The sequence below is a fragment of the Ictalurus furcatus genome, chromosome 8, assembly GCF_023375685.1.
Source record: "Ictalurus furcatus strain D&B chromosome 8, Billie_1.0, whole genome shotgun sequence".
Lineage (NCBI taxonomy): Eukaryota > Metazoa > Chordata > Actinopteri > Siluriformes > Ictaluridae > Ictalurus > Ictalurus furcatus.
In genome coordinates this window covers 24,777,595-24,795,301 of record NC_071262.1, presented here as the reverse complement: position 1 = coordinate 24,795,301, position 17,707 = coordinate 24,777,595, and the positions used below count along the sequence as shown (strand labels likewise).

Below are 17,707 nucleotides of genomic sequence, written 5' to 3'. Positions count from 1 at the left end.
AAATCAAGGACTGACTGGTGAAACCGAAACCATTTAGACACTTTTCATATTCATATCACGTGGCTTTGCTCACGTGACTGACACGGTGCGATGGGATCGTGAGTCATATCTGACTCATGACAAGCTCTCCATGCACTCTGAGAGACTGACACACTCCAGGTTGCCTGCGAAACACTGCTTAATGGAACAGGGCATAAACTAAGATGCAGCTCATCAGAGTAACTCAATGCCTATTCAGAGGACAAGAGAAACCGATCTACAAACGTAATAGAAGAGCGCAAGCAGCTGCACGTTCTGATCAACAACATCGGTAATGAAGAAACTAAATTAGCATGTAATTTTCCATTTAATAAGTAACAGGAAGAGAAGAGAACTTGCGCTGCAAATCCATGAAGAGTAATAACTTTCTTTTGTGTGTTCCTTCTTAATACGGCTTATACGCTAAGAAGCCATGCTAAAGTGTCACTGTGAGATGTGTGGGAAGCAGGTGCAATTATTCACTTACCCGCAAAATCTCCTCCACACAGCTGGAGTCATTGGGCAGACTGACCTGCATGGGGAAGAAAAAAAAAATCACATTACATTAAAATGGCAAAAAATGGTCAAGGAAATGCAGGACATGGGAAACGAAAAGAATAGTAAGTGCACCTAACTTGTATCAAGACTCACTGGCTATTTATCAAGTAAGCTTATAATATATATAGTATTGTGCAAAAGTCTTAGGCACATGCAAAGAAATGCTGTAGAGCAAAGACGCCTTCAAAAATAATGAGCAGTAAACAGTAGAAAAGAGCAGTAAACAGTAGTAAATGAAACAAAGCCAATATTTAGTGTGACAAAAAAAATAAAAATGAAAATAGTAGTCTCCAGTACAATTTGTGCAGTCGTATAAGGAAACTAGACATGTACATTTCCTGTAGAAAATGTGAGTGGTGCTTGCCATGGCAAAAAACGGGACGGGGCGCCAATACTTTCGAGAGCCCTCTGCGTAGGGCGCCAATACTTTCGAGATTTCATTCCGTGCTAGAAAACTAATGTTTGGGAAGCTACAATGTTTTTTTTTCTTTTTTTTTTATACTGACTTGATCATGTAGAAGTCATAAAATAAAAAAATCTACAACAAAGTTTGTACTTAAAAAAAAAAAGATTTTGCATATTTTAAGCTTTTATTTTTTTAAAATTGTTTACATTTTTAATTGTTTAATATCATTTTCTTTCTTTCTTTCTTTCTTTCTTTCAGTGCTAATTATTCTATAAATATACACTTGACTCGTAGATGGATTAAAAAAAAAGAAAAGGAAAGCTAATATAAGATAACCTTAGCGCCACGAGTACTGTTAGCTAACTTAGCCGTCTCATGACTGCAAACTTGTAAAAAGTTGAAAGAATACGCATAAGAAAAGTTACAAACAGTGAAACTTTTGACAAGGCTGGAATTTTCAGTCATGAATTCACTCTCATAAAATTGAAGGAAATGACTTTTTATTTTGAGACACATCAGGCTGAAATTAGGCCGCTGTAATTTAAAATGTTTTTTTTTTTTTTTTTACCGTTATGGCTTATGCATTGCACACAGGCATGCTGGGAGCTAGATAATCACCAGCTTGCATCAGCCTATCATAAGGGAGAGAAATGTCAGCGAGTATACATGTTGCAATAACTCACCAACACTTTTAAGCAAGCTGAGGAAAATAGTAATTAAACAGTATGAAATGATGCACAGTTGGTTGAGCATCAGGGACATAAGCGTTGTTTAATAACGGTCAATTCAGTATGCTCAGAGTGTTTTTTTTTTCCCTGCTACTTTTTCACTTTAGCCATATCACTGGATAGCACTGACAATTAATTATCTCGAAAGTTTAACCTTCTTTGCTGCTGCTGCTTCCTTTCTTGGTGCAGACTTAGTGCAATCAAGGACACTTGAGCTGCACAAAGCTGCTCGAGAGAGACTCTTCTCTAGTGTGTGGCTGGATGATGACATCAGTCCACTCCTGGCATGGAAGGAAGCCAGCATTTTCTCTAAAAGTCAAATGGCCTGAGGGGGAAACTGTCCACTCTGTCCAGCTGCCATGGCACAATGTGCTAGACCTGGCTGCTGCTAAGAAAAAAACAACCCATCCCACCATCAGACCAGGAGTTCCTTCGTTCCTTAGTCAAAGATTTGCTGTGTCATAGCAATGTTGTGTACGATGACGTGTGGCGGTCTGGGAAAACCCCTAAGATGTCGCTGACGGCGTTCCAGGTGATCGTCTCAAAGATGTATCGCGCTCAAACTTCAGTACCGGAGGTGGTCTGGGACGCGCATCACATTTGTATTGTGAACGCGAATGCATCTCGATGCATCCCATACAGCAACAGAGCACCAACTAATCGACGTAGCCAGAAAATATGCAACCCCTGGGGTAGAGGTAGAGCTCTCTTCCACTAGGCTAATGGATAAACAATCCCTCGACTATTTCGTGAATTTCGCGATCGCAGAAATGAACACAAATCAAGGAAACTCCGCAATATTCAGAGGAGCTTGCAGTTGTTCAGAATGACTGCAGATTTTCCACATTTTTGGAACAAGGCCCGTCATGTGACATCATCACAATGCACCAGGAGACAACATTACAACACGTACTCAGACCAAGCTCTCTTTGATTCACGTGCGTAGAACAGGAGTGCAGCTAAAAGGTCTCATTTACCAACAAACATCACTGTGAATGTTGCCAATTCAAGTAGTTTTCCGCAAAAAATAAAAAGAAATAAAAAATCCAATGCAAATTTTGAAAAAAAATAAATAAAAGCCACGCAGTTAAAACTTTTGAAACAGCCCGTACACGTAGATGAAATAGAATTCGTGGGACATTTCTGCCTGGCAATAAATGGAGCAGAAGACTGGAGATAATAGCTGTGCATGACAGCCATCCTCGAGCAGAAACGATGTATGAAATCCGATCACAGAGATTCATAATGCCAGGTTTGAACACGGCCACTGTGGTTGGATTCTGGTCAAAAGAAAACGAGGAACATGGAAATGTATTTATTTACATTATAATCTTGTCTGGCCGATTTTCCTTTAGCCGTTTTAACAAACACAGCGATAAAATCAGTCTAAAGATTTAAAAATTCATGTTACCTACGTGTGATTTCCTGAAATATTGATCTTTGATCAAACTGTTGCATAGCTACGTACCATAGAGAAAAAGCCATAAGTCTGATCATTTTAGTCTGTAATCAGTTCAAAATGTCTGTGATGCTCCGGCACAAGATATATATATATATATATATATATATATATATATATATATATATATATATAAACTAGAAAATGTCAAACTTTCCCCTTATGAAAGGGTTCTCCAAGCAGCTTGTGAGCTACAACCCCAATTCTGAAAAAGTTGGGACAGTATGGAAAATGCTAATAAAGACAAAGAGGAGTGATTTGTAAATGTACTTTGACTTGTATTTAAACAAACAAACATAATATATAAAGACAAAGTACTTGATGTTTTACCTTTTGATCAACTGCATAGTTTGTTGAAGATAAATGTTTATTTTGAAATTGATGCACGCAACACGTTCCAAAAAAGTTGTGACAGGGGTAGTTTAGGACTAATAGTGATGTGGCAAGTTGAAATAAGAAGGTGATGTGAAACAGGGGAGGTAATCGTCTAATCATAGTATATAAGGAGCCTCCAAAAAAGGCCTAGTGCTTCAAGAGCGAGGATGGGTCGAGGCTCGCCAATCTGCCAATAGATGCATCAGCGAATAATCCAACACTTTGAGAACAACATTCCCCAAAGACAAATCAGTAGGATTTGGGGCATTTCACCTCCTACAGTGCTCAATATAATTAAAAGATTCAAGGAATCCGGTCAAATCTCGGTGTGTAAAGGGCAAGGCCGAAAACCACGCCAAATGCGCGTGATCTCCGATCCCTCAGACGTCATTGTCTTAAAAACTGTCATGAGTCTGTAATGGAGATCCTGACATGGGCTCGGGAATACTTTGGTAAACCTTTGTCAGTCAACACCATTCTTTTTTGGAATGTGTTGCAGTCATTAGATTTGAAATGAGTGCATATTTTCAAAAATAAATTCAATTCACAAAGTAAAACAACAAATAACGTGTTAATAATGTATTTTCAATATAGTACAGGGTGAACTGGATTTTCAAATTACTTTTTTTTGTTGTTGTTGTTTTCCCATACTGTCCCAACTTTTTCGGAATTGGGGTTGTAGCTATCGTATACGTTTCTGCAGTTAACAGAATTATAAGTAGGCTAGCTAGCATATTATGTAGCATAATAGTATGTATTTTTTTAAACCTTAGCAGTTGCAAATTATCTAGCCAGCTAGCATGGTATGCAACATTGTAGTATATTTTTCTACTGCTCTTAGCAAATAAAAGTAACAACAACAGCAACAACAACAACAACAACAATAACTGTCAGAAGTTAGAAGGAGCAAAAAAAAAATAAAAATAGCTTAGCTACAAATAATAGGACAAACCACCATGCTGGGTAGCTAACTAGCAACCTAGTGATAAGCTAACTAGCTGATCTTACAGTATCATTAACTCATTGTTAGCATCATATATTCAAGCTAAATGACCTAAACGTGGTCAATGAATTCATGTGGAAGGTCGACACTGTTTAATTACAATTATAAGACCAAGCTAGCTAGCCAAGGTAGTAATTAGGGACATGTTAAGAAATGAACGTGTCTTTCTGATACGGCTAAAACGTTTCAGTCCAAGTCATAATTAAAGAAAAAAGCGGCTGAACAAAAATAAGATACCAAAACAAGATCAACACACTTTTCTAATATCTCCATTCTAATCAACCTAATTTTAGTTAGCTGAAGAAGAAAAAAATAAAATAAATAAATAATTCACACAGCTAGCAAGGCCAGAGTGCGCATTACAAATGCAGCAAGCCGGCAGACATAAACTTCCTGTTTTGTCAGGACTGGCACATAATATCCTGTTCCCATAGAAACGTAATGTTCAGGCTGAGTTGCTCTAATCAGATGTTGCTCCGGCATTGTCCTTCTTTGCTCCGATATTAGGAGTGTGCTAGAGCGAGCCTATTGCTCTGACACTGGAGTTCATTTCTGAGTTACCTGTGGTGAACCCCATTTCGATTCCAGCCGAGATGCTAAAAGGCGCTTTTTTTGACGCCATGTGCCGAATGCAAAGCTTGCTTTATATTGCCTGTGGGCTGACAGAAATGTCAGAGATATAAAGAGGGGATTCATGCATGCTGCTAAATTGTTTATGCCAGCAAAGTTGTTTTTTTGATTTTTTATTTTTTTTTTTGGTGGGGGTTCTGCCGTTATGCTTTGCTCTTATACAAGTTCAAACAAAATAACCGAATATCATGCAAATGTCGCTACTGCGACATTTCAGAGATAGGGAACATTTTTGCTGGGGATATAGATGTAGTAATAGCACTTGCATTCCTCTTTGTCCCTCATATTCCTTGGTGTTGTTGTGTAAAAATGCCAGCTGTCCAGCTGAGATCTTATTTCTGCTGTATGGCAGGAATCCTCTACTTTCCTGCAGCTACAGACTGATTGAATGGCTTTACAAATGATTTCTCTCTGATAGTCAATGTCTCATGAGAATGACAAAAAAAAGCATTGCAGGTTGAAATATGGTCGAGAAAGAATATGTAAAAAAATAAGTAAAAAAAACCCTGCAGAATGTTTGGAAACCATAAAAAAATTACTAGTCTTTTTTTTTTTTTTTTTTGCTTTTTTCTTCCAAACAGTGCATCCATTTTCCATACCGCTTATCCTACACAGGGTCGCAGGAGAACCTGGAGCCTCTCCCAGGGAACTCTAGGCACAAGGTGGATGGGGTGCCAACCCATAGCAGCGCACAAGCACACGAACAATTTAGAGATGCTAATCAGCCGACAATGCATGTCTTTGGACTGGAGGAGGAAACCGGAGTACCAGGAAGAAACCCCCCTGAAGCACGGGGAGAACACGTGCAAACTCCAAGCACACAGGGCGGAGTCGGCTATCAAACCCCCAGCCCCGGAGGTGCGAGGCAACGTGCCAACCACTAAGCCACCCACAGTGCATACAGTATATGATATACTGACAAGAATTTAAACATAAAGATATTGCTATTGCGTTAATACATTTTCTAAAAAACAAATCAAAGCGAGCGCTGATTCATGATTCAGAAGCCAGTTTGAATCACGGGAAGCCAGATTGCTGTTCCTTTTCTCTGAGATCAATTTAGCACCGTGCCTCTTTCCAGGCGAAGAAAAAAAAACAACAAGCTTTTTAATTGGCAGATGTAGATATACAGATCACGCTAAGTGTCAGTCTTTGAGATTTATTTATTAATTTTTTTGTGTGCCATGGCTGCAGAAACACATGGGGGGGGGGGGGGGGAGTGTCCATCACTTCTTGACTACAGCAACCTTTCAGAGACATATACATAGAAGACATATTCTTGAATTATGGAAAGATCCGGCGTAATATTGTGGTGGCAATTACTGGGGCAGGAATGTATTTTTCTCTGAAATAGCAGTCTGTGGAACAGCAGAAAAAAAATCCATTCGTCCCTTTTTTTTTTTTTTTTTATGAAGAAAAAGAAAAAAAAAAAAACAACAAGCCATCAAAGTGAGGAGCTGCAGTGAGCACTTAGCCCGGTGTAAATTGTGCTTAAAAAGTGGAAGAGTGCCTCAACGAACAAACACTCCCAACTGAGAAGGGAAGGGAGATGGAGATGGAGATGGAGGGAGGACGGATGAGTCTAACCTGTCTCTCCGTCTGACAATAGACGGCGGATTGGTGTGGAAATGAGAGGGTTGGGATGATGGATGGCAGGAAAAAAAAAGGACGCAGCACAGTCGACAGTGACAGCTGGTGCAGCCCTATGAAGGGACTTGTGTCCTGATATAGATGAGTAGGCAGATGAGATGAGAGGAGAAAAGGAAGTTCTTCTTCTTCTTTGCAGGAGTGTGTGTGTGTGTGTGTGTGTGTGTGTGTTGAGGTGGGGCTTGGTTGGAAGGTAACAAGTCAATCTAAAAATGTGAAAAAGATATGACAAGAAAATGGAGATGGATTCAGAAAGAGGGAATATCTAGAGTATGAAGTTCTGACCCAAAAAAAAAAAAAAAAAAAAACCCCAGAAAGAATTATGGCAATGAAATCTAAATAAATAAATAAATAAATAAATAAATAAATAAAAAGATTGATCACGAGGTGATTTTTGCTCTGCAACCTGATCTATGTCTTCTTCTGAAGCCGTTTTTAATTTGAACCGTCATGCATAATGCTGTCTTTGAACTACTGACAAAGGGAAAGAGACAAAGAGAACAAGTGAGACAGAGCAAGAGAGAGAGAGAGAGAGAGAGAGAGAGAGAGAGGTGCTCAGGTCCATGCACTTTGCCCTTCTTCTACACACACCATCGTGCATGATTTAGACTCGACCAGGTCATGCTTGTTGAAAAAAACGAAAACAAAACAAAAAAAAGGCTAAAAAAAAAAAAAGCGAATGCGCAGAAAATCCCAATTCTCCTCCTGAATAATAAATCCCACTTTCACTTTCTGAAAAAACAACGACCTACATTTAATGTCAAGAAATTCCGTATGTATCACTGTCTGACAATCAATCCCACTTGTGATTGTAGATTTCTGCGATTCAGTATAACGTTCACGTAACCAGTACATGACATACACGCACAAGCCAGGAAATGAAATGTAACATTTATCTTCAGACAGAAACGTTCCCGCAGACTCACAAATCTGTAGTTGTGACAGATATAAGCATTGCCATTTCCAGTAATTCAATTACGACCACTCCTGTGGAATGTCATGTCTCACAAATAAATAATAAAAAAATATTAAGTAAAATAAACAAAATATTGCTAGAGACATCGCAAGAGGTCCGTTCTAACCGCAAACCGACCCTGTTGTGCTTTCCAAAGAAACTGCAAAACAACATGTTTGTGAAGTACGTCTACATCTGTGAAACACGATCCTCGGGGAGGCGAGTAAACTAATAAACAGCCAATAACACGAGGCTTCACGTAAACTGAAGTCAATGCGACAAACGGCAGGCTCACACTTCCTGCTGCAGCCTGTATTGACAGCTCCGGTTTGTTTTTTTCTCCCTTCGAATAATCGTTCAGCTGTTGCCAGACGTACTGTAGTTCAATTAAATTAGAAAAATAGAGATGGTCGTGTTGTTGAGTGACTCACTAACGCTTGTTCCGGTGATTCATCAGCTTTTACTGAGCTTTCCGAGGCCTGCGGCGAGATTGTTTTCCACAGCGTTGTGGTAATCAGCAAGTTTAATGAATCTTTCTTGCCTGAAAAATGTCCATAGTGTTAATCTCAATACCTCATTATGGATTTTGAGAACAGAGTCGGAAAACGTAAAACTATTTCAAATGTATAACGACAGCAAATAAATATACTACTGTGCTGCTGAGTTCTCAATTCAACACTCGATTTTTTTTTTCTTCTCTTGTTTTATAGCTGCTATGATGGAAGAAATTAAATGTAACTATACACTGCTGGAAAAAAAAAACATCAATTATTAATAAATGCAAATTATAATCGTTGCCAAATTTGCTGTGGTGTATATATAAGATGAATAACGCACTTCCGGGTGTGCTGTTATTGGAAAGTAATCAACTTCGGTGTGGTAAAACTAACTCCACTTCACGTTGGGTCACATCACACCACCCCATCCATCCATCCATCCATCCATCCATCCATCTTCTATACCGCTTAATCCTCTTCAGGGTCATGGAGGAACCTGGAGCCTATCACAGGGAGCATCGGGCACAAGGCGGGGTACACCCTGGACAGGGTGCCAATCCATCGCAGGGCACAATCACATACACACTCACACACCCATTCATACACTACGGACACTTTAGAAACGCCAATCAGACTACCATGCATGTCTTTGGACTGGGGGAGGAAACCGGAGTACCCGGAGGAAACCCCCGCAGCACATGCAAACTCCGCACACACAGGGCCACGGTCACACCACCCCATCGTTGATTATTTTTCTATAACAGCGCACCCCAAAGTAGTTTATTTCATATATAATTTTGTACTGAATCTTAATGTTGGTCAAAATAAGGCACAGTTCATAGAATTTCATGGTTATTAGCTTTAATACAGAACAGAAGCACCACCATGTTTGGGTGTGTGAGCTTGGTAACACAGGTAGTGCGTTAGCAAAACATGCGTGGATAGGAATTAGCAAATGACCAAATTGGGAGAAAATTTGCGAGAAAATTTAGGAAAAAAAATGTAAAAAGTAAAAAAATATATATATTAGTAATGTTCAGGCAAAATATTACTAAAAAAAAACTACTTATGGAACGACAAACACCATTTTTTATTCTAATCTACTATTAAACTTTTTAAATGTTCTTGTAAAATTTGAAGATTTGATACGGCCGACTAATCCCTAGTTCAATGCCTTCCTCTGAAATCAGCAACTGAAACACAATGGCAGAGATAATGTCATTATATTGATGAACTTCCACACGAACCTCATGTTTACTGACACGTTCAACGTGACTGAGTTCTCTTGACATTTCTAAGGAAACACATGATGGTAGAATATTGACATCGACTATTGAATTTCTGTCAGCACAATGGTGCGGGTCCTCACATCCCAACAGTACGCTGAATATCTCCCTCCTATAATTACGCACAATTATATTGTTCCGCAGCAGTAGTTCTCAAACTGGGGGCTGTGGTTTAAAAAAAAAAAAGACAAATAAATGGTTAGAGAAGTGGAAATCACAACCCACCATTATCAAAGTTATAATATTTATCATTTTTCTTAGAGCTACTATTGTTTGATTGTACTGAATTGTGAATGGATTTCATCCACAACCTCAATAACTCAAAAACTTCCACACTGAAAATAAATGAATAATAAAAATCATGAATGAACATTTAAATTAAGCGCAGGATTTCCACTTTGATATAATGTCCGTGTTACTATAACAAATGAATTTAGTAAATGTACATATTATTATTTAACGAGTTTCACCTAAACCTGCCAATATTTACCTATTGTTCAACTTACATATTTGAATTAAGTGGACATTCTGCCCGTAATTTCCTTTAATTATTTCTAGGGCAAATTATGTGAACTGGGGTGGTGGAAAATTCAGAAATAGAATGCTCTATGGCTGCAATAAATACACAGAATATTATTGTACACATTTACACATTATACATTAAATGTATAACATTAAAACCACTGACAGGTGAAGTGAAGAACATTGATTATCTTGTTACAATGCATCTTTTAAGGGGTGGAATATACAGTATTTGGCAACAAGTGAACAGCGAGTTCTTGAAGTTGATGTGTTGGAAGCGGGAAAAATGGGCAAACGTAAGGTCTTGGTGCCAGATCCCACAGCACACCTTCAGAGGACTTGTAGTGCCTCGATGGGTCAGAGCTGTTTTGGCAGCACAAGAGGGACCTACACAATATTAGGCAGGTGGTTTTAATATTATAGCTGATCGGTGTATATAATGTTAATCAGGAAATATATCTGTACTTAAGTAGTCCATGGAATTTATTTGAAAAGGTTCTGTGACTACACGAATTTGGAAAATCGCCGCTCTACAGTTATTCTGCAGAAGACTTCATGTCATACCATTTCATTCATTTCGTACCTCAGTGCCTTTTCAGTACCTGTATCTGATGAAAGCCTAGTTTTCAGTAATGCACGATTAGAGCTGGACAAACACAGACTTAGAATAGAATACACAGACTTGTGGTTAAGGTTTGGACTCAAACGATATGATGATGAGATAATTCTACCATTTCTCAATCACTAAACCCAAAAGGTAGCCCAAGTAGACATAAAGCAAGGAATAAAACACTCCAGTGTGCTGCTATAGAAAAAGAATCGACGACAAACTGGAGTCAGGGTTAACCGCAAAGTTGATTACTTTCCAATAACAGCATGCCCAAATTGTTTCGCTCCTCTTATAGAACAGCAATTTCTGCTCCGATGAGGTCAGATGAAAAGTTGAAAAGTTAGCCAGGGGGCAGAATTTGTAGAGCATTGAAGTTAGCTATAAAAGATTGCCATCTGTCCAGAAATTCGGGCTGTGCCATGTCGTATCATCCATGATATACTGTTACAATTGCAACGTCGGCATCTCACACGTAGAACGAGAACAGGCATGGCGGAAGGCGGAGTTCCAACCGTAGACGAGGAAGAAGAATTTATCCCCAAAAAAGGCGCTTCCTCTGTAATATGGAAGTGGCTCGGATACAGTACATCAAAAGTATGTGATTTGTAAAGTGTCAAAAACCCGTATCAACAAAGGGTGGAAACACCGACCAGAATATGACGAAAGCAGGAAGGTACGTGAGGAGAAAGCGTCAACAAGTAACATCAAACACCAAAAAGATGTTGTGTTGAATGTTACAATATTCATAACGTCATTTATATCGTTACTGCGAAAAATACCATGAAATATCGTGATAAGGTTTATATCTATATCACCTATCCTTACCAGGAATCTATCAGAGTTCCCTCTGTCTCATCTTTTTCCAGTTTAAGGCGAGACATTGTTTCCAGTTTAAGGCAAGACATTGGAGAACATGCAAACTCCACACACACAGGGCAGCAGCGGGAAACGAACCCCCAACCCTGGAGGTGTGAGGTGAATGTGCTAACCACTAAGCCCGTGCTAACCCACTGTCTGCCCGGGGTTTGTTAGCATGTTTAGAATCAAACTCCAGTCTTTGGCAACTCCAAATACTGCTACAACCTCAACTTTGATTTTTTTTTTTTAGAACATCAGATATGATATCAGCAATGCAATGCTGGACATAAGAAGAACATATGGCTCAAACTGCATAGGAAATCCTGATATTTGCCGCATCTGTCTTCTATAACCGGATAAATTTCAGACAACCGAGCTTTGGAACAGTGAACTCTATGTAGTACTTTAAACTGAAAGAGCCCGAGCCAGGTGCACACTGTGCTTGTACGAAACCTATCAATAGCACAAACCTAGCAATTGCTCTGTAAAATCACCATCCAATTCACAACTCACTCCCAGCGCTTTTCACTTTTAATCCTAATTATAGTATAATTATCTGAAGTCAAAAGCTGATTGTATACCAGAGAGATTAGTTCTTACTTTTGATGAGAGTTCAGAAGAAGAAAATCTTCCCATGGAGGCTTGGGAATTAGGTAGAGTATTTTGGGAAATAAACAGAATGCAATGCCTGACCTGAAGGTAACCTAACAGATGGGATGCCAGCAATCTAAATAAGTACGGAATATGTCATCTTTGTAAAGATCTCAAACATTTTCTACCTTGTTCAAACCACTGCAAAAAAAAAAAAAACGCATATGATCTGACCAATAATATATCAGGTAAGACAAGTCCTCGACTGATTTTACATCTTTGAAGCTGCGGTTGCGTACCCGAGACACATTCCCACTCCATAAATAAAAGGGTAATAATGTGGTCAAAAAATTTAAACATAATTTTTTATTTTTTTTTTTCAATTTGGCAAGAAATAGGCCTGTCACGATAACTACTTTTGCTGGATGATATACTGAATTGTCCCAGAAATCATTGCGATAACCACGTGACCATTTTATGCCACCGAAATAGTGATAACATAATAGCATACCGTTATACTATCATTATATCAGTGGCATAAAATGGTCACATGGTTCTCCACTGATATAATGCCACTGATAGAATGATAATATAATAGCGTAATAATACAAGCATACCCTTTCAAAGAGGGTTTGTAATTCTCAAGAATATTCAGACATTGGAATTGAAATGTCAAAATAAATAAATAAATATCCTAAATAAATGAGACATCAATCAAAATACAACAATACAACCAAAACAACAAATAAAATCGACTGTAATACAGTATTGTGAACTCTTTATGCTTTAGTTATTCATTGTCCGTGTTTTAGTGCGTTGTTACGGAAAGAGCGTATTCACAACGTGACTTACCCGCTCAAGTCCACTTGTGTATTCGTATTATTTTGTGCAGAAGCAGGATGTAATGTTAGGTTTATGTTGTGTATATGTCTGATTAATCTCATATGTGTATAAGGATGCGTTTGCGTGAGTTAATGAACCCGCTAGTAAAGCGCGTCAGTTTACCGTTCGCTGTTCGGCTTCAGCTCACGTAGCTCAAGTGGCTCAATCCCCGGCATTATTGACTACGACCGGACTATCTGAAACACTAGAACTATTCTTTCTAGATTTTTCTTCTTCAAAAAACACTGTTAGTATCTTTCGTGTCATTCTTTCAACACTATGCTTGAATTAAAATCAGTGTTAGTGCTCGCTACACATCTTAAATTCAAAAGCACACAGTTTTTGCATTCGAACAAGCATTTTAATCGTAAATTTCGACGAATATTTGAAGATGGAATTTCAGTTCGACAGCCCTTGAGCAGACGAGAGGACAGGAGCAGCATGAGTGGCTCAAATGTTGATGACATTCATTCTGATGTGAACAAACACGCGTGTAAACACGACGGGCACTCTCGAGGTCGTGAAGAAACGATTGAGATCGTGTACGGTATCGTACAACATTTATCATTTTTAATGAATGAATGAATGAATGAATGAATGATGCGTTGTGATTTTTTTTTTTCAGTTGTTTAAAGTTACACGTAATGTTATGGAACGAGTGAAAGAAAAACAACAACACGTTTTTAAATATCGTATTAGTTATTGAGTTAGAGCCGGAACTTCTGTCAGAGCTGAGTTAGAGAACTCAATAAACTGAGTTGAACTGAATTCAAAGTTATTTATTTTATCCCCAAAGTGGAAATGAATTAATATATTGTTCATTTTGATTGTATTGATTATTGTGTACAGTGTGATAACGGCGGACGTACTGTATATAAAATAGTCTTGTGCACATTACTTCAATATAGAGTCATTATTTAAGGCTTGGAAATGGTTTTCATACTTCACATTATTTCTGTAAAAAAAACATATAAATGCATTTCTGCATCGAAAAAGCCAAAAGTGACAGAAAGAGAGCAACATAAATGACGTTATAAGTCTGTAGCTAAAGGCAATTCTCCAGTGTTGACATAACCCAAGTGCTGGATTTTTGAGTGATTGTGTGGTGTGTGTGTGACCTGTGTATCAGGGCATCTCCTTCTCTTCTGCTCACTTGTACAGTGTGCCGTGGGTGGGTGTGTGGATGTGGAGTGTGTGTGGATGCGTGTGGATGTGGGCTAATGTGTGCTGACGGCTTGGCATCTCCTCACAGAGAGCCACGCTGCCACTCTGCCACTTCCGCTTACCCTGACACTAGCCATGAGGCTAAACACGAGCTCACTCTGCAGAGCGTGGTGCGATTACCCAGCAGCCCCTCTGAGGCCCGCTCTCCTGTGTCACTGTACAGTAACGCAAGCAAGACGACTGGCTGATTAAGCAGAAGGAGTAGCCTAACACGTATTAGCGGGGCATTACGCGTGCCGAGATGATGACTTAACACAACATGAGCTTTTATGAGTCGTTTCATAATGACTGACGAGACGAACATGGCATTCCGCCGTTTATGATCTCATTGTCGGATCATGAAGGATGACTCTGCAGTTTTTGTTTATCATCGGGCTTTAAAAATGTCAGCGCTTTGACAGCAATGCTAACGGATGATAATACGGCTGGTGCGGAATATGCTAATCACGATCCCGTTTGTGCTATTACGCAAAACAATGCTTACGACGAAATGGTAATTCAACTCTCCAGTCAGAAGAGTCAACAAATACAGAAACATTATGAGTAAAAGGATCAGGGATCAAGTATTCAGTTTGCTACCACACACACACACACACGCGCGCGCGCATACACACACGCACGGTGCTTTTACGTCACCACTGCTGCTCAGATGAACAAAGGAACCTAATTACCATGCAGAGCACGACATCGCTCAGATGCTAGCAGAAGCGTGACTGCAAAAGAGAGAGAGAGAGAGAGAGAGAGAGAGAGAGAGAAAGAGAGAGAAACAAAGACGCTTCCTGAGGACAATTTCCAAATATGACCACGCGAGAGGTCCACACTGCTACAATACCAAGCAATGAGACACTAAATCCCCACACAGCAGCCTTTGGGATAATAATCTGTACTCGCTAATCACTTAGCATGATCAGCAAATGTGGCCAAAAGGCCAGGCTACGCCAGAAGCCCGGAATTAATCAGCTTGAGACGGAGCAAGAGAAAGTAAATGAGAGGAATTACATCCCATTTCCGCTAAATCTACCTTTGTGTGTGGATAAAGTGGACAAAATGAATTGGCGGGCAAAGTAATAGTTTGAATAAACCAGCAGGATTGACATGTTTAAGCAAATTTCAAGCCCAGAAACCACACAAAAGGGTGAGAAACTAGGCTAAAAGGGAGCTGCATTTGACTTCTTTTCTTCCTTCTCAGTGAGAAAACAAGTTCACCGTGGTGCGCACGCATTTCTGATGAACAGTATCTGCCTTAAATGGCTTTTTATCATCACCTGGTACAGCCATTATCCACTCCGTAACCATTTGAAAGTACATTTTTTTTTGCCATGTTCTACATTTGTACAAACTCATTCGATCTGATTCGATGTATTTGTTTTAAAACAAGATCTTGGTAACCATGGATGATTTTTAAACTAGCGCCCATAGGCTTGCGTTCTCCTCCTGCAACCTTCTTCTCAGAGTAGTCAAGTGTGGAGTAAAACTCACAACCCTGGCAACCCTGTAAACCAAATTCTCTAGTGCCTTTTTAATACAAGCATGTCTGAACAAGTGTCACTTAGGGAGAAAGGAAAAAAAAAACTGTGAGAATGATTTATTATTATATTATTATAATATAATAAATACTCGAGTGGATTTAATTGGACTTAACTGAGGTGGATAGGATAAAGAACAACGTTTAAAACACCAACGCTTTACACTCAGGTTAATATTGGGGATTAGGCCAAAGTGAGGCTCAAAGGCATTACATGTGTATCTGCGAGTTATTTGGAAAATGTCCAATGTCTTAAATGTTCTGAAGTACCCTCATTGAGAGAGGTTATGAGGAAGGTTAACGACGTCTTAACATTTTTATTACAAAAGATTACTTCTCTGTAATGACTTGCTTAGTGGTTGAAGGTATGTGTGTGTGTGTGTGTGTGTGTGTTTTAATTGAGTTCAGTTATGTAGCAGTCACTTTAACATAGCCACAGAGTTACACCCAGTGATTTGATGTAAACAGTTGTAATAAAAGCCAGAACATGGTGAAATGGTGAAATGTTTGTATTATTAAAGCAGCATTACTGTAAACAAGCAGATGCAGTTTGGCCATCAAACTGAAATCTATGAGAGGATAATACAGCACCTCACAGTTCCAACATCCCTGCTTCGATCCAGAGCTCGGGTTACTGCCTGTGTAGAGTTTTTTTTCCCCCTGTTCTTATAGTGTCCACATGGGTTTCTTCTGGGTTCTCTGGTTTCTTCCTATGTCCCAAAAATACTGTGGGACCAAGTTGCCTGCCCTATTCCTTTCTGGGTATATTCCCATTTCACAACCGGTGTGTTCCTGGGATATGCTGAATGGTTAAAGGAATACTTATATACTTACATACGTTTTAGTATATACGTATACTTCCATACTTAATCTATATCAACCACTAGATCTGTATGTATGATGTAGCAGACATCATCTAATTTTGAACCTCTGTTACCTGTACTGAAGGAAACAAAACTGCGAATGGAAGTGTAAGCTCAAGTTCAAGATCTAATGCTCTGTTTTCAGATTTAACTGGGAAGCGGGAAGCCAGAACTGCGAATTTCGACATTTATGCATTCGAGCAACAAAGTCAGAAAGAACATGGATGGTGCCAGGTTCGTCTTTTGCAATAGTGGAAATGTGCGGTTCACATCGTGGAAATCAGCAATCTATTAATTATGCATCTAATGCAATTGCACTGAAAACTAACGGTCCCAGTCTGTACATCCCATAAAGTAACAATATATAGAGAGCATCCTGGTCATGTGATCATGTTTTTGCATGGAAAGCCTGCATCATTAGCCATTAACGACTGGTACGTGTTAGAGGTTATACACTGCTTGAAAAAGGACGCCGCGGAACACGGTCATTTTAGCCGTCTTTGGAGCTCTATTTCAGGTCAAACTGACGCCTAAGGCCCTGCTGAAGAAAATGATTAACGTTTTGAGTTCATTAATGTGAAATGAAATCGATTAGTGCATGTTTGACTTACATTAGACTAACATTAGACACGTATATCATTAATATTTGTTGACTATATTTAGTAGGAACACTTTCGGGCCAAAAAATAGTCAGAAATATGCGTAGAATCAAAAGAAAGATCATTTCTATTTTCCTGCTAGTTTCTACACTTTAAACACAAGAGACCATTTTGTCCCTTCTAAGCACCTGGTGGTTACCGGACAACCCGGTAAATATACGCACACTTCAGACTAACTTACACAAGTGATTTGTGAATGGACTATATGTAGAAAATGGACTATATATCGAAGTATTCCATAACTAATTATTCCATCATGGGTGAAATGAAATCTGCTGGTTTTACTGCAACTTTGTAACTTTAATAATTACAGTTTTGGTTCTCTCGAGTGCTTTCCTTTCCTCTGATCAAATTCCCATCAGCTTGCTAATTAAAAATTGAACCTGTAAGTTTGGACTCCTGCGTTTCAGG

The 17,707-nt window shown here is 39.0% G+C and overlaps 1 protein-coding gene across 2 annotated transcripts in view; it reads right to left on the bottom strand.

Annotated features, from left to right (window-relative positions):
- Nucleotides 1-17,707, bottom strand: part of aff2 (AF4/FMR2 family, member 2) — a 261,030-nt gene that overhangs the window by 117,192 nt on the left and 126,131 nt on the right. For both annotated transcript variants that reach the window (XM_053631672.1, XM_053631673.1), the window contains exon 4: nucleotides 506-550. In XM_053631672.1, coding sequence (XP_053487647.1) covers nucleotides 506-550 — 45 coding nt within the window. The remainder of the gene's footprint in view (nucleotides 1-505; nucleotides 551-17,707) is intronic.